This window comes from Carcharhinus amblyrhynchos, chromosome 4 (genome assembly GCF_965287045.1).
Source record: "Carcharhinus amblyrhynchos chromosome 4, sCarAmb.v2.hapA, whole genome shotgun sequence".
Taxonomy (NCBI): domain Eukaryota; kingdom Metazoa; phylum Chordata; class Chondrichthyes; order Carcharhiniformes; family Carcharhinidae; genus Carcharhinus; species Carcharhinus amblyrhynchos.
Window position 1 is genome coordinate 51,670,488 of NC_137327.1, and position 22,899 is coordinate 51,693,386.

Here is a 22,899-nt window from a genome sequence, read left to right on the forward strand (position 1 = left end):
TCTCACACACTTTCCCCAGAGTACTACATCTCACACACTTTCCCCAGAGTACTACATCTCACACACTTTCCCCAGAGTGCTACATCTCACACACTTTCCCCAGTGTGCTACATCTCACACACTTTCCCCAGTGTGCTACACCTCACACACTTTCCCCAGAGTGCTACATCTCACACACTTTCCCCAGTGTGCTACATCTCACACACTTTCCCCAGAGTGCTACACCTCACACACTTTTCCCAGTGTGCTACATCTCACACACTTTCCCCAGAGTGCTACACCTCACACACTTTTCCCAGTGTGCTACATCTCACACACTTTCCCCAGAGTGCTACATCTCACACACTTTCCCCAGTGTGCTACATCTCACACACTTTCCCCAGTGTGCTACATCTCACACACTTTCCCCAGAGTGCTACACCTCACACACTTTCCCCAGAGTGCTACACCTCACACACTTTCCCCAGTGTGCTACATCTCACACACTTTCCCCAGTGTGCTACATCTCACACACTTTCCCCAGAGTGCTACATCTCACACACTTTTCCCAGTGTGCTACATCTCACACACTTTCCCCAGTGTGCTACATCTCACACACTTTCCCCAGTGTGCTACATCTCACACACTTTCCCCAGTGTGCTACATCTCACACACTTTTCCCAGTGTGCTACATCTCACACACTTTCCCCAGAGTGCTACATCTCACACACTTTCCCCAGAGTGCTACACCTCACACACTTTCCCCAGAGTGCTACATCTCACACACTTTCCCCAGTGTGCTACATCTCACACACTTTCCCCAGTGTGCTACATCTCACACACTTTCCCCAGAGTGCTACATCTCACACACTTTCCCCAGAGTGCTACATCTCACACACTTTCCCCAGTGTGCTACATCTCACACACTTTCCCCAGAGTGCTACATCTCACACACTTTCCCCAGAGTGCTACATCTCACACACTTTCCCCAGTGTGCTACATCTCACACACTTTCCCCAGAGTGCTACATCTCACACACTTTCCCCAGAGTGCTACATCTCACACACTTTCCCCAGTGTGCTACATCTCACACACTTTCCCCAGAGTGCTACACCTCACACACTTTCCCCAGAGTGCTACATCTCACACACTTTCCCCAGTGTGCTATACCTCACACACTTTTCCCAGTGTGCTACACCTCACACACTTTCCCCAGTGTGCTACATCTCACACACTTTCCCCAGTGTGCTACATCTCACACACTTTCCCCAGTGTGCTACATCTCACACACTTTCCCCAGTGTGCTACACCTCACACACTTTCCCAGAGTGCTACACCTCACACACTTTCCCCAGTGTGCTACACCTCACACACTTTCCCCAGAGTGCTACATCTCACACACTTTCCCCAGTGTGCTGCATCTCACACACTTTCCCCAGTGTGCTACACCTCACACACTTTCCCAGAGTGCTACACTTCACACACTTTCCCAGAGTGCTACACCTCACACACTTTCCTAGTGTGCTACATCTCACACACTTTCCCAGAGTGCTACATCTCACACACTTTCCCAGAGTGCTACATCTCACACACTTTCCCAGAGTGCTACATCTCACACACTTTCCCCAGTGTGCTACATCTCACACACTTTCCCCACAGTGCTACACCTCACACACTTTCCCCAGTGTGCTACATCTCACACACTTTCCCCAGTGTGCTACACCTCACACACTTTCCCCAGAGTGCTACATCTCACACACTTTCCCCAGTGTGCTACACCTCACACACTTTCCCCAGAGTGCTACATCTCACACACTTTCCCCAGTGTGCTGCATCTCACACACTTTCCCCAGTGTGCTACATCTCACACACTTTCCCCAGTGTGCTACACCTCACACACTTTCCCCAGTGTGCTACACCTCACACACTTTCCCCAGAGTGCTACATCTCACACACTTTCCCCAGTGTGCTACACCTCACACACTTTCCCCAGAGTGCTACATCTCACACACTTTCCCCAGTGTGCTACATCTCACACACTTTCCCCAGAGTGCTACATCTCACACACTTTCCCCAGTGTGCTACATCTCACACACTTTTCCCAGTGTGCTACATCTCACACACTTTCCCCAGTGTGCTACATCTCACACACTTTCCCCAGAGTGCTACATCTCACACACTTTCCCCAGTGTGCTACATCTCACACACTTTTCCCAGTGTGCTACATCTCACACACTTTCCCCAGTGTGCTACATCTCACACACTTTCCCCAGTGTGCTACATCTCACACACTTTCCCCACAGTGCTACACCTCACACACTTTCCCCAGTGTGCTACATCTCACACACTTTCCCCAGAGTGCTACATCTCACACACTTCCCCCACAGTGCTACACCTCACACACTTTCCCCAGTGTGCTACATCTCACACACTTTCCCCAGTGTGCTACATCTCACACACTTTCCCCAGAGTGCTACACCTCACACACTTTCCCCAGAGTGCTACATCTCACACACTTTCCCCAGTGTGCTACATCTCACACACTTTCCCCAGAGTGCTACACCTCACACACTTTCCCCAGTGTGCTACACCTCACACACTTTCCCCAGAGTGCTACATCTCACACACTTTCCCCGGTGTGCTACACCTCACACACTTTCCCCAGTGTGCTACATCTCACACACTTTCCCCAGAGTGCTACACCTCACACACTTTCCCCAGAGTGCTACACCTCACACACTTTCCCCAGTGTGCTACATCTCACACACTTTCCCCAGAGTGCTACACCTCACACACTTTCCCCAGAGTGCTACACCTCACACACTTTCCCCAGTGTGCTACACCTCACACACTTTCCCCAGAGTGCTACATCTCACACACTTTCCCCACAGTGCTACACCTCACACACTTTCCCCAGTGTGCTACATCTCACACACTTTCCCCAGAGTGCTACATCTCACACACTTTCCCCAGAGTGCTACACCTCACACACTTTCCCCAGTGTGCTACATGTCACACACTTTCCCCAGAGTGCTACATCTCACACACTTTGCCCAGTGTGCTACACCTCACACACTTTCCCCACAGTGCTACACCTCACACACTTTCCCCAGTGTGCTACATCTCACACACTTTCCCCAGAGTGCTACATCTCACACACTTTCCCCACAGTGCTACACCTCACACACTTTCCCCAGTGTGCTACATCTCACACACTTTCCCCAGTGTGCTACATCTCACACACTTTCCCCAGTGTGCTACATCTCACACACTTTTCCCAGTGTGCTACATCTCACACAACACTTTTCCCAGTGCCCTACAGCGCACACAATATCTATCCAGGCACTCAAACACACACATCACTTCCCATGGGGCCTGGCAAGTTCAGAGCAGAAGCAAACCACCCATCCCTTGAACCTGTTCCATCATTCAATAAGATCATGGCTGATATGATTGTCCCCTCAACCCCACATTCCTGCTTACCCCGATAACCTTTTACCCCCTTATTAATCATGAATCTGTCTAGCTCAGCCTTGAAATATTCAACTGCTTTGCTTCCACTGCCTTTTGAGGAAGTGTTCCAGAGACTCACAACCCTCTGAGAGAAAAACATTTCCCCTAATTTCTGTCTCAAATCAGTGACCTCTTATTTTAAACAGCGATGCCCTCATTCTCCAACAGCAGAAACATCCTCTCCACATCCATCCTGTCAATACCACTCAGGATCTTAAAGTCTTTGATCAAGTTGCTTCTTACTCTTCTAAACTCAAGTGAATTCAAACCTAATCTCTCCAACCTTTCCTTAAGGCAACCCACCATTCCTTATTATTTATCTATTATTATTATTTAATATTTATATTTATTTATTATTTAATAAGTCTATTATTTATTTACATTTATTTATTAGTGTCACAAGTAGGTTTACATTAACACAGCAGTAAAATTACTGTGAAAATCTCCTAATTAATACACTCTGGCGCCTATTCAGGTACACTGAGGGAGAATTTAGCATGGCCAATCCACCTAACCAGAACGTTTTTTGGACTGTGGGAGGAAACTGAAGCACTGGAGGAAACCCACTTAGACATGGGGAGAACATGCTGACTCCAGACAGACATTGATCCGAGTGCACTACATCTCACACAGTATCACCCCCAGAACTCTTTCTCCCAGACAGCATCGCCCCCCAGTGCCCTACATGGATAGAGGTGGAGAGACTCTTCCCGCTCAGAAAGGACAGTAGGACTAGGGGGCACAGCCTCAAGATAAAGGGGGGGCAGTTTAGAACAGAGTTGAGGAAGAATTTCTTCACTCAAAGGGTGGTGAATCTCTGGAATTCTCTGCCCGTTGAAGTGGTGGAGGCTGCCTCGCTAAATATTTTTAAGATGCGGGTTGATGGGTTTTTGATAAGAGAGGGGATTAAGGGTTATGGGGAGAGGGCGGGAATGTGGAACTGAGCCACGACAGATCAGCCATGATCTTATTGAATGGCGGGGCAGGCTCGAAGGGCTAGATGGCCTACTCCTGCTCCTATTTCTTATGTTCTTGTGTTCTTATCCCACACAGAATCAAACCCGGGTCCTTGGTGCTATAAAGCAGTAATACTAACCACTATGCCCCTGTCTAATAAATCTTCTCTGAACTGCTTCTAATGCATTTACATCTTTCCTTAAATAAGGAGTCCAATACTGCACACAATACTCCAGTCCTGTACAACTGAAGCATAATTTCTGCAATAAATTCCCATCACGATAAACAGCAACATTTATCTAATTTTCCTAATTACTTGCTGTAATTTTGATTTATGCTCTAGAACACCCAGATCCCTCTGTCTCTGAGAGCTCTGCAAACTCTCACCATTTAGATAATATGCTTCTTTTTTACTTCTCCTCCCAAAATGGAGAATTTCACATTTGCCCACATTAGATTCCACTTGCCAGATTTCTGCCCATCAGTTAACCTATGTCGCTATGAAGCCTCCTTCCATTCGCTACACAATTTCCTACCCATCTTTGTGTCATCAGCAAATTTAGCAACATTGAGTTCCTTCACCTGTCGTTTATATCAATTATAAAAGGTTAAGGGCCCAGCACAATCCCTATAATACACCGCTTGCCACAACCTGTCAACTAGAAAAAGACCCAGCAATGTCAAATCTCCTTGTGCTGTTACCTAGCCAATCTTCAATCCATGCCAATACATTACCCCTATCCTCTACATCTCACAGTGTCATCCCCAGTGCCCTACATCTCCCACAGTATTATCTCCAGAGCCCTCTCTCCACACACTATCACCCACAGAGCCCTGTATCCCACATAATATCACCTCCAGTGCACTACATCTCACACAGTATCACCCCCAGGACTCTTTTTCCCAGATAGTATCACCCCCAGTGCCCTACATCCCACACAGTATCATCCACAGAGCCCTACATCCCACACAGTATCAGCCCTAGTGCCCTATGTCCCACACAGTATCACCCCAGAGCTATACATCCCACACAGTATCATGTCCAGAGCCTTACATTCCACACAGTATCACCCCCAGTGCCCTACATGCCACACAGTATCAGCCCCAGTGCCCTATATCCCACACAGTATCACCCCCAGAGCTATACATCCCACACAGTATCATGTCCAGAGCCTTACATCCCACACAGTATCACCCCCAGTGCCCTACATCCCACGGAGTATCACCCCCAGTGCCCTACATCCCACACAGTATCAGCCCCAGTGCCCTACATGCCACACAGTATCAGCCCCAGTGCCCTACATCCCACATAGTATCAGCCCCAGTGCCCTACATCCCACGGAGTATCACCCCCAGTGCCCTACATCCTGCACAGTATCACCCCCAGTGCCCTACATCCCACACAGTATCAGCCCCAGTGCCCTACATCCCATACAGTATCATTTCCAGAGCCAAATTTGCAGCAATCAGTTGTGTGGGTTCACACCACATTCGACTACATTAAGATGTTCCTCAGTTCATCCCGCGATCAGTTCTAGAACTCTCCTTGTAACCCTCTTATAGCAGCATTGACATTGGTCCAACGTGAGTTGAACCCAAATACAGGTCAAATTGCAAATGCTGGAATCTGAAACAAAAACAGAAAATGCTGGAAGATCTCAGCAGGTCTGGCAGTGTCTGTGGAGAGAGAATAGAGCCGACGTTTTGAGTCTGGATGACCCTTTGTCAGAGCCAAATACAGGCTCCTGTTTTTAGGCAGAGGAAAAGTCCCACCTTTCTCTTGATGTGTTCCAGCAGTTGTTCCTGGCCTCGCAGAAAGTACAGATGCTGGAATTCTGTGTCATCTCGTTCTGGCTTCACTAAGCCGCTTTGTTCAATATTCACCACCTTCCGGAAGCCATCTGGCCAAAGACAAGAAAAGGAGAAATAAAACCCTGCTTTAGATCAAATATCTTTGAGTCAATAGATATCATTATTGGTTGCTCTCTGAAAGGACTCACCAATCTTCTCCAGCTCCTTCACCAGTTTGTAACCAATTGCTATGATCAGACTGGAATGTTCCGGGATGTTTTGAACAGTTAAGAATCGTGTGACCTCACCTTGACCCTGCCTGACTTGAAGATCAGGATGTTGTGTGAAGAGTCACTGGCGTGTACCTGACGAATACCACACTGCAGAACTTAACCAGTGTCTCTTAGACCGCAGGACATTCACCCAGAATTAATAGGTTTCTTTAAGCCAATATAAAATAACATGTTTTAATATTAAACTGCAGCTTCCGAAACTGTGTTTTTCCCAAATTAACTTTATGGCAGAATACGATTTAAACTGTCACACGAGTTAAATACAATTTTTATGTTAATGTCAAAGAGGTCCTTTGGCCCATCGTGTCTGTGCCAGCCATCAAACACCTATCTATTCTAATCTCATTTTCCAACACGTGGTCCATAGCCTTGTATGCCATAGCATTTCAAGTGCTCATTTAAGTGCTTCTTAAATGTTGTGAGGGTTCCCACCATCACCATCCTTTCGGGTAGAGAGTTCCAGCTTCCCACCTCTCCCTGGGTAAAAAAGTTTTTCCTCAAATCCTCTCTAAATCCCCTGCCAGTTACATTGTTGAATTCAAGATGGTGCCAGAGTGTGATAACTTCTCATGAGCTGTTCCCGGCATCCCCTCTAATTATATCTTTTACTCTCATTCTATACTTTTAAAACTCGAATTCTTATAAACTCTTTAACAATGTTCATTTACCTTATGTTAAATTGATCTTTCTCTACACCTCAGGTATAACCGTAACACTACAGTCTGCATCATCTTTCCTTATCTATGAACAGTATGCTTTGTCTGTATAGTACACAAGAAACAATACTTTTCACTGTATACTAATACATGTACCAATAATAAATCAAATCAAATCTTCTCTCAACCTCTTCTCCAAAAGAAGACACCAACTGCTTTCATTAACCTATACCTCTGGTTATTGACCCCTCTACTGAGGGGAAAAGTTTCTTCCTATCTACCCCATCCATGTCTCTCATAATTTTGTATACATCATTGAGGTCCCCCCTCAGCCTTCCCTGCTCTGAGGAAAACAACTCCAGGCTACCAGCCTCTCTTCATAACTGAAATGCTCCATTTCAGGCAACATCCTGATGAATCTCCTCTGCAACCTTTCTAGAGCAATCACGTCCTTCTTAAAGTGTGGCAACCAGAACTGAACACAGTACTCCGTATGTGGCCTAATGAGTGTTTTATTCAGCTCCATTATAACCTCCCTGCTCTTATATTCTGTATTTTGGCTAATAAAGGCAAGTATTCCATATGCTTCTTAATCATCTTATCTCCCTGCCCTGATACCTTCAGGAATTGTTGGACATGCACCCCAAGATCCTATTGGTCCTGTGTACTTCTGAGTGCCTACTGTTCATTGTGTATTCTGTTGCATTGTTAGTCCTCCCAAAATGTATCATCTCACACTTTTCAGAGTTAAATTCCATTTGCCACTGTTCTGTCCATCTGACCAACCTGTCTACATCATGCTGTAATTTAAGGCTTTCCTCCTCACTATTTTCCTGTCATCTTCAAACTTACTGATCATACCTCCCGCATTCACATCTAGATCACTAATGTACACCACGAACAGCACTGATCTCTGCAGTATGCCACTGGACACAAGCCTCCAGTCACAAAAACAACCTTCAACCATCGCCCTCTGTCTCCTGCCACTAAGCCAATTTTGGATCCAATTTGCCAAAATATCCTGCATCCCACGGGCTCTTACCTCCTTGATCAGTCTCCCATGAGGGACCATGTCAGAAGCCTTACTGAAGTCCGCGCAAACTACATCAACAGCACTGTCCTTATCTATACACCTAGTCACCTCCTCGAAAAATTCAATCAATGTGTAGGGAGAAACAAGAGAGACAAGGCCAGATAGAAGAGGGAAACAAATGGAGAGAAAATGAAGAATGGAGAGTCAGGCTTTCAATGTTTGTTCGAAAAAGGCAGGAGGAATAAATTGAGGAACTGGTTGCAAAATACAATTGAGTCTTGTATCAGTGAAAATGAAGAAGCAAATACACTGAAGGTTATATCAGATGGGGATCACGGTCACTGATTTAAACGGGAATGTTGCTTTGCTCTCAGCTTCACTGAAGCAGGAGAATAGCTTTAGCCTTGGTGTTTTAGCAAGTGGAATTTTCTAGTCCTGACATCAATCAACACGAGAGAAAAGTTACACTTTAATTGGAACACAACCACAGCTCGAGAGACCAATGTTAAGCTCCACTTACAAAAAGGTTTGCTTAGAATTCCAGTTCACACCAACACACTACATTTTCAGTCAGCCAACACTTTAGACACATGGCTGTTACATCAATGATTGATGGATTTCTCCAATACAGCATTCTACGCAAACGAATATATTAATCTCCCATACATAGGTTTGTCTGAGGTCTGTGATATGTGAGCAACATTTGATACAGAATAGGATAGGGGACAAGAGAGATTAGGGTGAGATGAAGCTTGCAGAACTCTGAGAATGGGAGGCTGACCAGCAGAACTTCACAGCTGAAAAAGAAGAATTTCAGCTACAGATAAACGAGAAAGTGGTGGAGGAAGGTGATGTTAACAAGAAGGAGGGAGGTGATGTTAACAAGGAGGAGGGAGGTGATGTTAACAAGGAGGAGGAAGGTGATGTTAACAAGGAGGAGGAAGATGATTTTAACAAGAAGGAGGGAGGTGATGTTAACGAGACTGAGGAAGATGATGTTAACGAGATTGAGGAAGGTGATGTTAACAAGAAGGAGGAAGATGATGTTAATGAGATGGAGAAAGGCGATGTTAATGAGATGGAGGAAGATGATGTTAATGAGATGGAGGAAGGCGATGTTAATGAGATGGAGGAAGATGATGTTAATGAGATGGAGGAAGGCGATGTTAATGAGATGGAGGAAGATGATGTTAATGAGATGGAGGAAGGCGATGTTAATGAGATGGAGAAAGGCGATGTTAATGAGATGGAGGAAGGCGATGTTAATGAGATGGAGAAAGGCGATGTTAGTGAGATGGAGGAAGGCGATGTTAATGAGATGGAGGAAGATGATGTTAATGAGATGGAGGAAGGTGATGTTAATGAGATGGAGGAAGGCGATGTTAATGAGATGGAGGAAGGCGATGTTAATGAGATGGAGGAAGGCGATGTTAATGAGATGGAGAAAGGCGATGTTAGTGAGATGGAGGAAGGCGATGTTAATGAGATGGAGGAAGATGATGTTAATGAGATGGAGGAAGGCAATGTTAACGAGATGGAGGAAGGCGATGTTAATGAGATGGAGGAAGGTGAGTTAATGAGATGGAGGAAGGCGATGTTAATGAGATGGAGGAAGGTGAGTTAATGAGATGGAGGAAGATGATGTTAATGAGATGGAGGAAGGTGAGTTAATGAGATGGAGGAAGGCGATGTTAATGAGATGGAGGAAGGTGAGTTAATGAGATGGAGGAAGGCGATGTTAATGAGATGGAGGAAGGTGAGTTAATGAGATGGAGGAAGGCGATGTTAGTGAGATGGAGGAAGGCGATGTTAATGAGATGGAGGAAGGTGAGTTAATGAGATGGAGGAAGGTGAGTTAATGAGATGGAGAAAGGCGATGTTAGTGAGATGGAGGAAGGCGATGTTAGTGAGATGGAGGAAGGTGAGTTAATGAGATGGAGGAAGGCGATGTTAATGAGATGGAGGAAGGCGATGTTAATGAGATGGAGGAAGGCGATGTTAGTGAGATGGAGGAAGGCGATGTTAATGAGATGGAGGAAGGCGATGTTAATGAGATGGAGGAAGGCGATGTTAACGAGATGGAGGAAGGCGATGTTAGTGAGATGGAGGAAGGCGATGTTAACGAGATGGAGGAAGGCGATGTTAACGAGATGGAGGAAGGCGATGTTAACGAGATGGAGGAAGGCGATGTTAACGAGATGGAGGAAGGCGATGTTAACGAGATGGAGGAAGGCGATGTTAACGAGATGGAGGAAGGTGATGTTAACGAGATGGAGGAAGGTGATGTTAATGAGATGGAGGAAGGTGAGTTAATGAGATGGAGGAAGGCGATGTTAATGAGATGGAGGAAGGTGAGTTAATGAGATGGAGGAAGGCGATGTTAATGAGATGGAGGAAGGCGATGTTAATGAGATGGAGGAAGGTGATGTTAATGAGATGGAGGAAGGTGTGTTAATGAGATGGAGGAAGGCGATGTTAATGAGATGGAGGAAGGTGATGTTAATGAGATGGAGGAAGGCGATGTTAACGAGATGGAGGAAGGCGATGTTAACGAGATGGAGGAAGGCGATGTTAACGAGATGGAGGAAGGCGATGTTAACGAGATGGAGGAAGGCGATGTTAACGAGATGGAGGAAGGCGATGTTAACGAGATGGAGGAAGGCGTTGTTAATGAGATGGAGGAAAATGCTTTTTTAATCATCAACTTTGACTCTAACAGTTTCAAAGAATCTTACTCACTCTCAGAAATGCTTGACCTAAACTAGCACAAAATATCACCAAAGCACCAAATGAGGATTTATTTTGTCATGACTACTATATTTTAACCCAAGGTGACAGAGTTGACCTGAATGTGGAATGAAACAGATCCATTGTAAAAATAACCAAATTCTGTTTTTTGGGAGAAGGTTGTCAATGTGTCAAACAAATATTTTAGTCATAAATGAATATGCTTCAAACAATAAGCAAATATTTGAAAATTTATATGCGTCTTATTCGTTGCAGTGCAGAAACAAAGGATGTGAAATATCGATATATGACAGTTAAAATGCTGCCTCCCTATTCCCCGTGGATTTGTTCAATCCCAGATAGAAATTAAAATTGTTTGCATTTTAATTCTAATCAAAGGAAAAATGGCATGATGAACAAATCATTCTTGAAACTATTTTGGTGTTGTTGATAACAAAGAATAAAGGATTCACGCAAGAATTGAAACCAGTGCTTCTCCTGAACAATAGTTGTCAGACAGGTTTCACACCATTGCTGATGGCAATGGAATGCCCATTAAACCTCGCAACTGATGATCCCTTAATATGATAAACTGGTTATTATTTGGGAGTGGTCTTATCCCCAGGTGAATATAGACAGAATTCCTGACATTGTTGAGCAGATAGAATAACTGCCATAATTAAGAGTCAACCACATGGCGTGGCACTGGGATCATATGTTCACTGGGATCATATGTTCACTGGGATCATATGTTCACAAAACCAGAGGTGGTTCGTCTTTGCTTGAAGAACATTAATAGAACAACTGTTCTTTTGTTCGTTTGGTGCTCACCCACAACTGATGTAGGGAGGTGATGGCCTAATGGTATTATTGCTAGACTATTAATCCAGAAACTCAGCACATGCTCTTGGGGGCTCTGGTTTGAATCCCGCCACAGCAAATGGTGGAATTTTAATTTAATAAAAAAATCTAGAATTGAAAAGACGTGGTTTATTTATTAGTTGAAAATAGGCTTACATTAACACTGCAATGAAGTTTTAAGAATCTACTGATGACCACAAAACCATTGACGATTGTCAGAAAAACCCATCTGGTTCATTAATGTTCTTTAAGGAAGGAAATCTGCTATCCTTACCTGGTCTGGCCTACATGTGACTCCAGAGCCACAGCAATATGATTGACTCTCAACTGCCCTCGGGCAACTAGGAATGGGCATTAAATGCTAGCCAATCAGCAACTCTCATGTCCCATGAATGAATGAAAAAAAGTAGTCCAGTTCACACCAACACTAGTACTCCTACCTCACAGCACCAAGCAACCGGGTTCAATTCCAGCCTTGGGTCATTGTCTGTGTGGGGTTTGCACATTCTCCCCGTGTCTGCATGGGTTTCTTCCCACAGTCCGAAGATGTGGGTTAGGTGGAGTAGCCATGCTAAATTGACCCTAGTGTCAGAGGGATTAGCGGGGTAAATATGTGGGGTTACGTGAATAAGGCCTGGGTGGGATTGTGGTCAATGAAGACTTGATGGGCTGAATGGCCTCTTTCTGCACTGTAGGAATTCTATACAATTCAAATTCCACAAATTCCCACCTTGCATTTTGAACTCACAATCATTGGATTGTTCACTCAGTACCAGGGTTATTGGGTTGTTGTACCCAATCTGTTTTGAGTAAATAATCGATGGCTTCTGGGGCCAAACAATGAATATGAGCAGGTCCTTTTGAAGAAATAATGAATATCCTGTCCAAAATGGAGAAGTAACTTGTGTTGGTAATTCTGCCAACTTTCTGCAAGAATCTTTCTAACAGTATCACTCACCAACCCATCTCTCTTCAAAAGCCTCCAATAATTCTTGACCCTCAGTCTCACATTGCTTTCTGTGGGATGCACGATGCAATGTAAAGTCACTGCTGAGTGCCGAGTCAGTAATCCATCACATTCAGTGTCAAGGGCAGTGTGTTCAAGCAGAAGAAAGGGTCAGAGAGAAGGGATGATTGCTGCTTGGGTTGGCAAAGCAACTAAAGACTGTCAGAAATCAGTTCTCCTGGCTACCCAGAAAGAAATCAATGCTGAAGGCTGGCCCATAAGACTGGAAAAGGAACTGAAATCTTGTCGGCAAGCTAGAACTGAAAAAACATAGATGTAAGAATATGAAAGTGGATGAGTAAAGTGGAGCACGTGAAGGAGGAACTGAGGCAAAGTTTGACGTGGATTCAAGAAATCTAAATTGTCAGGTGCAAGAGGCAAGCTCCATGAAAGGAGGGCACAACTTGCAAACCTTGTGAAACAACTGAAGAAGATGAAAGAAGCAGGTAAGTAAGGCAGTGCCGTCTATCATGTTGATTACTTTCAGGTAAAGGTGATGTAGATTCCTGCAGCAATTCCTCACATCACTGGGTGCATTTCTCATTCAGAGGCAGGCACGATGGGCTGTAACAATTCTGTGAACCCAAATATCTGCACTCTTCGATGGAATGTGGCTAACAGTTCAGCCAGCCTATTGTAACAGTCAATTCTTCAGGAAAGTTCACCTTTCCAATTTGAAATAATCATTCAAATATTACAACAGGGCTCCTCTTAATCTCTGCCATATTCCAAGGCCGGCCCTTGCTATGAACAAATACTGCCTTAGGTTGGCTTGTAAATCGGCAATTTTTGAAGATAGAGAAAAAAATGATCACTTATTACAAATCAGATGCTACGCTATTGCCACTGGAAGTACCTTCAGTATAATCAACATTGTTTTGACTATTTCCAAGATTAAATAATACATCTTAAAAATCAAATAATTATTTTGTACAGCACATCTCAAGGCACTGGTGACTTTGTTATACATCATTCAAATTGTTATAAATATGGATCTTTATCTCACAATCTTGAGACCTCAGCGGGGATGTTCCTCCCAGCTGCGCTCTGCCGCCAATTTGCCAGAATTACAGCCAAAATCTCAATTAAATTCACGACTGGGATTTGCATCTGACATCCAGTGAAGCTGCGGCAGCAGATAGGGAGGGCTCTGGGGCAATTATCAAATAGGCTGGATAGTGGATTGAAGGAACAAGAACAAGTTGTACTTATAAAGTGCCTTTAATATAATGAAGGTCCATCACAGGATCATTATCAAACAACATTCAACACCGAACCACTTAAGCAGCTATTAAGACAGATGGTTAGCAGTGGTTAGCACTGCTGCCTCACAGTACCAGGGACCTGGGTTCGGTTCCAGCCCTGGGGACTGTCTGTGTGGAGTTTGCACATTCTCCCCATGTCTGTGTGGGTTTCCTCTGGGTACTTCAGTTTCCTCTCACAGTGCAAAGGTGTACAGGTTATGTTGATTGGCCATGACAAACTGCACCTTAGTGTCAGACGGTTTAGCAGGTTAAGTATGTGGGGTTATGGGGATGGGGCCTGGGAGGGATCGTTGTCAGTGCAGGCTCAATGGGTCAAATGGACTCTTCCTGTACTTTAGTGATTCTACGATCAAAGAAAGCACAAGGTCAGGGAACCAGCACAGAAACATCAACTCCTATTTCCTTTCCAGCTTGGCTTGCCATTAAGAAAATAAGGTGACTGAACTCATACTTGTTCAGTTTAATTAAGGATAATGGACTTTGTCCATCAGAATCTTCAAACAGTCCTTACGATGATGATTCCTTCCACTGTTATTGCTCAAAGTCAACACGGTGGGAGGAAAATGAGGGATAGTTAGGGGTGCAGGAAATCTCATCAGTTCTTCATTCATCTGACTGTCCAAATGGTCTCCAACTGGCTTCTCAAGTCACAATTTCCGTTGCAAAGTTTCTCCATTCTCTTGACCAACAGTTAAATTATTTAATTATCTCATCAGAAAAATAATGAGTAAATTTGATCATTTTGCATTTCCCAACACAAGTTCTTTTCCTATGGAAAGGCAGGAAGTATCCTTACTTTCTGGTGGCTCGTTTATAAGGAGTTGCAGTGCCTTCTGCAAACCTGGTCAGACTTTCACCTTCTTTCTTGTGATTGTTCGGAGATTTCCATCTGGAGTTTCCAAAGGCAGCTTTTCCAATCTCCCACTGCAGTTCCAGCAGAAATTCTAATGCAAGGACCAGAAGGTTGACTGTGGAAAAAGAAAGCTGGTCCCAGCCTATCTATAGGTGAGTGTTTAGGATACTAACTGCAATGATAATCAATTGCAGATAGAAATGCACAGTTCAGCTATCATAATTTAGAAAGAAGACATTTTGGATCATAGCAAAGGTGGCATTAGTCAACAATACCATTGTAGTTGGATTTTTCTGACTCCCTGTGTAATGTTACCTCTCTATGTGTTTCAATGTCTCACCCTAAGCTTCTCTTTATCTGTCTCCCTCTTCTTTCATGGATGTGGGCATCACTAGCTGGAGCAGCATTTGTTGCCCACCCCTAATTGCCCTTAAACTGAGTGGGTTGCTAAGCTTTTTCAGAGGGTAATCAAGAGTCAACCTCTACGTTATCACAGGACAGATTTCCTTACCTAAAGAACATTACTGAACCAGATGGGTTTTTACGACAACTGGTGATGATTTCACCGCCACCATTACTGAGACTAGCTTTTAATTCCAGATTTGTCTATTGAATTTAAATTCCACTAGCTGCCATGGTGGGATTCGAACTCACATACCCAGAGCATTCAGGTGGACCTTCGGATTACTACTGGCACTACCACTACAGCACCTTCTCTCCCTAATATGAAAGTACTCTGCTGCTTCTCTTGCTGCCGTGACACTTCTTTTTTCATTCAGAAAATAATTGTGAAAGCCGAAGTAGCAATGTCAGCAGCTTTGCTGCTTCTGGGAGCTCCCGTTCTCCTCTCCTACTCCCAATCCTGGACACCCAGCTTGAAGCTCACTCCTGTATCCTGGGATATCTTCATCCTCCTTCCTGCTGTATGCCGTTAATTACGGCTGTAAGTAAACTGGTGTCTGCCTTATCCGATTGTTGGTAGCAGCTGTATTTCAGCAACCCACAAAGTGGTTTTGGAGCCAGGCTCTTTTTAAATGTTTGTTTTTCTAAGCCATCTACAAACATCACTTACAAACACTAATCCGTTGAAAGAATTTGCACGCCGAGCATTGTGCTTGTAATTCGAGACAACAGAGGTTAATCAAAAGTTAACAAGTCTATGAGTGGGGACTGCGTGTGGACAATTTCCCATCATTTGATTGGTAATTACTCCAATGTAAAGCACTTAAGTTCATAGGCATGTTAAAGATTGTAGTAGGGATCAGAAAGTTGGAAAGGGGTAATGTTAGATTAAATGAATGGGCAAAATTGTGGCAGATGTATTTCAATGTGGGGAAGTTTGAAATCAACAACGTTAGACCCATGCAAGATGGGTATATTTTCTAAAGGGTGCATGAGTAGGGATTGTGGAGGAGCAGAAAGATTTTGTGTTTCTAGTTTAGAAATCACCATAAGCTAGTTAACAGGTACACAAAGTCATTTAAAATACTAATGAAATGTCGGTCTTTATTTCAAGGGGCGGGAATATGAAAAGATGGATGTTATGCTCTAGTCACATACAGCTTTGGTCTGACGGTAGCTGGAGAATTGCATTCAGTTCTGGGCACTGCACATTTGGAAGGATATGTTAGTGTATCCAGAGCAGCTTTCTATGACCCTCAGTCGGGTGGCTGTATCACTTACACATGTTTAGCTGCCTCACGAAGCTGGCCATGTTGTTGTGTTTGAAGTATTTGGGCAGCACCTCCTTAGCAAACCTGCCCTGATCAAAGACATGGAAACTGGTCCCATTCTAGAAATAAAAGTTCAAAAAAAGAGAGAAAGCACACTTGTCACATCATTGAATCACAGGGCAATGATGAGAATCAATATTCATATCAACGCATAAATCCCAATCATTACTGCTCTCCTCCAATTGAGGGTGTGTGAAGATCAGTTTATATTAAGGCACATTCTCAGCTCCACAGAAGCAAAACATTGGCATAAAGCAAATGGCTGAGGGATCATTTGATGAGTTGGGCACTGGCAGTGAATACTGGGACTTTATGTGTTTCCTGTCCACGATTTTCTAACCAACAGTCAGTGTGCATTTGAACTGCTCTGTAAGCACGAGGGATCCCAATGGCAGGAAGGCTCATAACATTGCCCCTTGTATAATCAAAATGCTGACTTACCATGAAGTCCAATCCAGGATGCCCAACATAAATGCAAGATAGAAGGAATTGAAAAGGATTCATCAGATCTTTGGTGAGCATCACCAGCTCTGAATAAGATGCATGATTTACCATGATGTTAGCTGAGGGTGTGCCTATTTGCACTGAATTGACAATGCGGCTTTCAAGAGACCTGTGGCATTTCCTTTGCATCATTTCTTGGTAGTAGAATAACACATTGAGCGTCCCCCAGTATAATACATCTGTCCTTACACATGTCCTTATGTAGTACATTATCTTACTTACTGTTGGAGCAACAGAGGTATTCCACTGGCCAGGAAACATCATTAGACAGTTTTTATCTATAGTAGTCTACAGACTGCATGATTGCCTATTCCTAACCATCAAGTTAGAATATTTACCACAGTTTCTGCCCCATTCAATATTGTATATTATGTAATGCTGTATATCACATAGTCAGTATACATTCTATAAATGAGGACATTTGGGAAAGTTTGCAAACTCTAGTTGCTGTAACTAAATACAACCTGCCACCAAAGAGAAGCTATTCTTTATTGTTTGTGAAGTTTTTCTGTAAACAAGTGCTGCTCAATCTATATTATATATGTTTACATATAAAACTAACAGACAATATAAATTATGTATTACAGAACATTAACATTTTGGAGATGAGAGTAAACCATAATAAATAGCATATGGTCAATAAATGTAGATATTGAGCGAGATTCTCTGGCCTCCTAGTCGCATGTTTCCCGCTGGTTGTAGGTGGCGTGTTGTTTGCTGGTGGCGGGATTCTCTGGTCCCACAGTTTTAATAGGAATTCTCATTGACGTCACCCCACACCGGCGGGAAACCCACAGACAGGGATGGGCTGCCAGCAGGACTGGAGAATCCTGCCAGCATGAACAGCCAAAGAATTCTGGCCATGATTCTTGACAAATAATGAAACAATCTGCGCGTATAAAACATCCCTTAATAATGCTCAGTGAATGCTTAAGTGGATAAACGTACAATTTAATACTGAGGCTGAGGTTTCCAGATTTGATCCCTGATCTATGCTGTTAGCGAAAGGAGTGGCCAGGCCAACAATCTTTGCCTCAGTATCTACAGGCTCAGGAAGGGGAGTGGAAAGTCAAAGACAGGGTTCTCAGTCCTGACCACTATCCAGGCACCCCACAAACATAAAACATGAATCTAGATCCTGTGGCCAAAGTCGATTTGTGATGTTGACCTGACAGTAAAATAGACTGCCAACACTCAAAACATGAAGATGAATAAAATACTGCAAAGCCACACCCCAGCACAAAGTCACTGCCTTCTGGAGAGAAGCAGAGAACATAGAGAGTGGGTTTCTCACAAAACAACACAACTCCATTAGCACCGCATCTTGTCTTCACTGTGAATTCAGTAAATGTAGCAATGGATGGGTGGGCATCAGAACAGAATATAATCATTAAAGCTGCTGGATTGTTGTCAAAATACAAATAGTTCACTAGTATCATTCAGTGTTCCCTCACCTCGCCCAGCCTACACAAAACTCCACGCTCACGTAGATAAGAAAAGAATTAGGGACAGGACTAAGCCACTCCGCCTTTTGAACCTGCTCCATCATTCAATAAAATCATATCTAGGCAAAATATGTGTGTGTGGATGCTGGAAATCTGAAATAAAAACAGAACATGCTGGATAAACTCGGCAGGTCTGGCAGCGTCTGCAGAGAGAGAAACAGTTCTGTAGAGGGTCATATGGACTTGAAACATTAATCCTATTTCCCTCAACACAGAAGCTGCCAGGCTGCTGAGCTTATCCAGCATTTTCTGTTTTTATTTTAATAAGATCATGGCTGATCTACCAAATATTCTGGCCTCCCATTCTATCTTCCTTTCCCTTGATTCCCTTACTGTCCAAAAGTTTATCAATCTTTGTCCTGAACACACTCAATGATTGATAATCCATAGCTTTCTGGGGTGAGGAATTCCAAAGATATTGAGTGTAGAAATTTCTCTTCAGTGTTCAATGACTGACGCCTTGCCCTGAGGCTTCTGACAGCAATCCAGCCAGCAGAAACATCCTCCCAGGATACACCATGTCAAGCTTTTTTATTCCCCTAAACACTAGTCAATCACAGCTCAGAGGTCACTCCCCACAAAGGCAAATATATCTTTGTTTAGATAAGGAGATCACAACTATATTCGGTATCCCAAGTGTCGTTCACAAAGCTGCTATGCAATTGCAGTAAGACTTCTTTAATCCTATACTCCAATCCCTTTATAACAAAATATAACATATGCTTAGTTAGTAATTGTTAGTAATGGTTATCACTGCTGCTTCACAGCGGCAGGGACCTGATTTCGTTTCTGGCCTCAGATGACTGTCTGTATGGGGTTTACATGTTCCCCCTGTGTCTACGTGGGGTTCCTCTGGGTGCTCCCGTTTCCTCCCAAAGATGTATAAGTTAGGTGGATTGGCCATGCTATAATACCACTTACTGTCCAAAGATGCATAGATTAAATGGGTTAACTACAATAAATGTTGGGGTTTCAGGGATAGGCAGGGGAGAGAGCCTGGGTAAGATACACTGTCAGAGAGTTGATGCAAACCCTTGGGCCAGATAGCTCCTGTCTGCACTGTAGGGATTCTATGATTTACTTTCCTAATTGTTTGCTATAGCTGTAAAATAATGTTGCGATTCACGTACAAGGACGCCCAAGCCCACCTAAATATCAACAGTTCCCCAGTCTCTTCATCTTTCAAAAATAATATGAATCCTACTAAAGTGCAAACTTCACATTTCTACAAAGTGATTGACGCTTCATGTGTTCAGAATGACAAAGTAATAGGAAATAAATATTGTGTTACACCCAAATCCCACTTTTTAAAACTAAAGCTGTCATTTATTAGTGCTGTAAACTTTCCTCCTCCTTCGTGGCTGGGATTCCTTGGTGCTGCTGCAGTCAATGGAGTTTTTGCTGGAACTCCAAACTCTCCGCTCTCGTTTGCAATGGGGTGGTATGGACGAGATCAAAGAATCCCACCCTGGGTGTCATTAGTGTAAAGACACGACTGAGGCGACTTGACAAATAGGAAAAAGGAAACAGATGCTAAGCAAGGAAGGGAGAGATTAGGAGGCATGAGTGAATGGTTGGTTGGAAATAGGTTTTGAGGTTTTGAAAAGGTGGAAAGGTTCAAGCAGGAAGTTTCAGAGATCAGGACTGAAGTAGCTGAAAATCTGCCACTAATTGGGACAGGAGGGGTGGGGAGCTGGGAGCTGAGTTAAGAATGATTCTCTTAGACACTGGGCAGAGCAATCCTTCATTCAGCAAAGCAAGATTTATTGTACAGTATAAATGTAAAGAAATTCCATTTGTTCAGCAGGGTAAGGGTTGCTTACTGTGTAACTTGGAGAGATAAGGGATGTATCATCACTACAAAACTATAGAGTTCTTGCATAAGAGTAACTTAATATGTAACTATACAGAAGTGCTGTTTACTCAGTGAGGTTAGAATATTCACTGGAGGTCCCACATGTGAGACTGATAGGGAAGGTAAGAGCCCATGGGATCGGAGAAATTTTGGAAAATTGGATCCAGCGTTGGCAGGAAGCAAAGGGTGATGGTTGAGGGTGTTTTTCTGAATGGAAGCCTGTGTCCAGTGGGGTCCTGCAGACTTTAGTGTTGGGGACCTTGCTGTTTGAGGTTTATACAAATGATTTAGGGAGGGATAATTAGTGAGTTTGCGGGTGATATGAAAACCGGTGAGGTGGTAAATAGTAAGGAGGATAGCCTCAGATTACAGGACGATATAAACAGGCTCGTCAGATGGGCTGATCAGTGGCAAATGGAATTCAATTCAGATAAATGTGAAGCAATGCACTTTGACAGGACAAACAGACATGGGGAAACATGATTAATGGCAGGATCCCAGGAAGTACTGAGAATCAGAGGGACATTGGTATGCATGTATAAGGTCTCTTAAGGTATTGGGATAAGTGGATAAAGCAGTTAAGAAGTTGTATGGTATATTTGCCTTTATTAGCCGAGGCATAGAGTTTAAGAGCAGGGAGGTTATGCTGAAACTGTATAAAACTTTGGTTAGGCCGCAGCTAGCGTTATTGTGTGCAGTTCTGGAATCCACATTATAGGAGGAATGTGATAGCGCTGGAAAAGATGCAGAGGAGATTTATCAGGGAGTTGCCTGGGCTGGAGAGTTTTAGTTATGAAGTGAGATTGGATAGACTGGGGTGGCTTTCCTTGGAGCAAGGGAGACTGAGGGTACATGATTGAGATCTAGAAAATTATGAGGGGCATTGATAGATAGGAAGAAACATTTCCCCTTGGTGGAGGGATCAATGACCAGAGAGTATAGATTTAAGGTAAAGGGCAGGGAGTTCAGAGGGGGAATGAGGAAAAACCTTTCACCCAGATGGGAATTTACTACCTGACAGAATGATGGAGGCAGAGACCCTCATAACATTTAATAACTATTTAGAAATGCACTTGCAATGCCAAGGCATACAAGGCTATGGGCCAAGTGCTGGAAAATAGAATTAGAATAGATAGGGGGCTGTTTCTGACAATGGCAGATGTGATGGGCCAAAGGATACTTTCTGTGCTGTAGGATGTGTAAAATGTGAGGTTAGTCAACAAGTTAAGGGAAATAGCCCGGGTCATACTGCTGGAGAACACTCCCCAATCCCAAGGATGTCACTGACCACTCACTCCAGTGGAGATCATGATTGGTGTAAATTATTTTGCCACATTGCAGCATCCCACAAGTATAATTTTCAGCCAGACCTTAGTTCAGTGGTAGTAATCTCACCCCGAATCAGACACTAATCAGTTCCAAGTTCCACTCCAGAGATATGAGTACAAACTAGAGGTTGATATTTTTGTGCAGTACTGAGGGAGTGCTGCACTGTCGGAGATGCCGTCTTTAAGCTGAGATGTTAAATTAAGGTTTCTTCTCTCCTCTAATGTGGACTAAACAATTCCATGGACCTATCCAAAGGAGAGAGGGGGCCTTCCCAGTACCCCGAACCACATTTAACCCTCAACCAATATCATGAAAATAAAATCAGATGATTTTATTACCAGGGTGGGGGGGGCCTCTTAACAGTTCAAAATTCCTTCTTTCATTATAAACAGCTTTGAGATGTGCTGAAATTATTTAAGTGCTGCAAAAATGCAAGTCCGTCTTTGTTTTCAGATTTATTGATAAACGGCTCTCTAACCGCCACTGACCACTCTCTAACTAGCATCAACCGCTCCCTAACTGGCACTGACTATTCCCTAACTGGCATTAGCCATTCCCTAACCGGCATCATTGTTCTCCGGAGCAGTGTACTGGTGGCTGGTGAGTCTGAATTGCGATTGTACTGTAATTTTCAATTGTATTGCCGGTTCACGGGGTTTTTGCTAGTTTGCGCTTTCCGTAGCGGGACCTAGGCGCAAGGGCAGTCGGGAAGGGAGCGCGGGAGTACAAAAAGAAGGCCGCAATAGACAGCGGGCAGCGTCGGGAGCGGGGAGCAGAGTGAGGCGGGTGCTGAGTGAGTGCTGCAAGGGCTTTGGCTCACAGGGCTTAGGTGAGAGCAGGTTTAGGCAAGGTGAGATACTGGTCAAATTTTTCCATTTGTGTCCATAAGTCTACGGGTGGTCAAATAAATGGCAGGGTCCTTGGGGAGATGCATCAGCTGCATTAGGTGCAATATGTGGGAGTTCCTGGATACACAGCGTCTCCGGAAAGTCCACATCTGCACCAAATGTCTGGAGTTGCAGCATTTGAGGGCCCGGGT

The 22,899-nt window shown here is 43.9% G+C and overlaps 1 protein-coding gene across 1 annotated transcript in view; it reads right to left on the reverse strand.

Annotated features, from left to right (window-relative positions):
* Positions 1-22,899, reverse strand: part of hsf4 (heat shock transcription factor 4) — a 97,191-nt gene that overhangs the window by 60,778 nt on the left and 13,514 nt on the right. Inside the window, exons 2-3 of the mRNA XM_080187136.1 lie at positions 16,618-16,726; positions 6,223-6,350 (exon numbers count right to left, since the gene is read on the reverse strand). Coding sequence (XP_080043262.1) covers positions 6,223-6,350; positions 16,618-16,726 — 237 coding nt within the window. The remainder of the gene's footprint in view (positions 1-6,222; positions 6,351-16,617; positions 16,727-22,899) is intronic.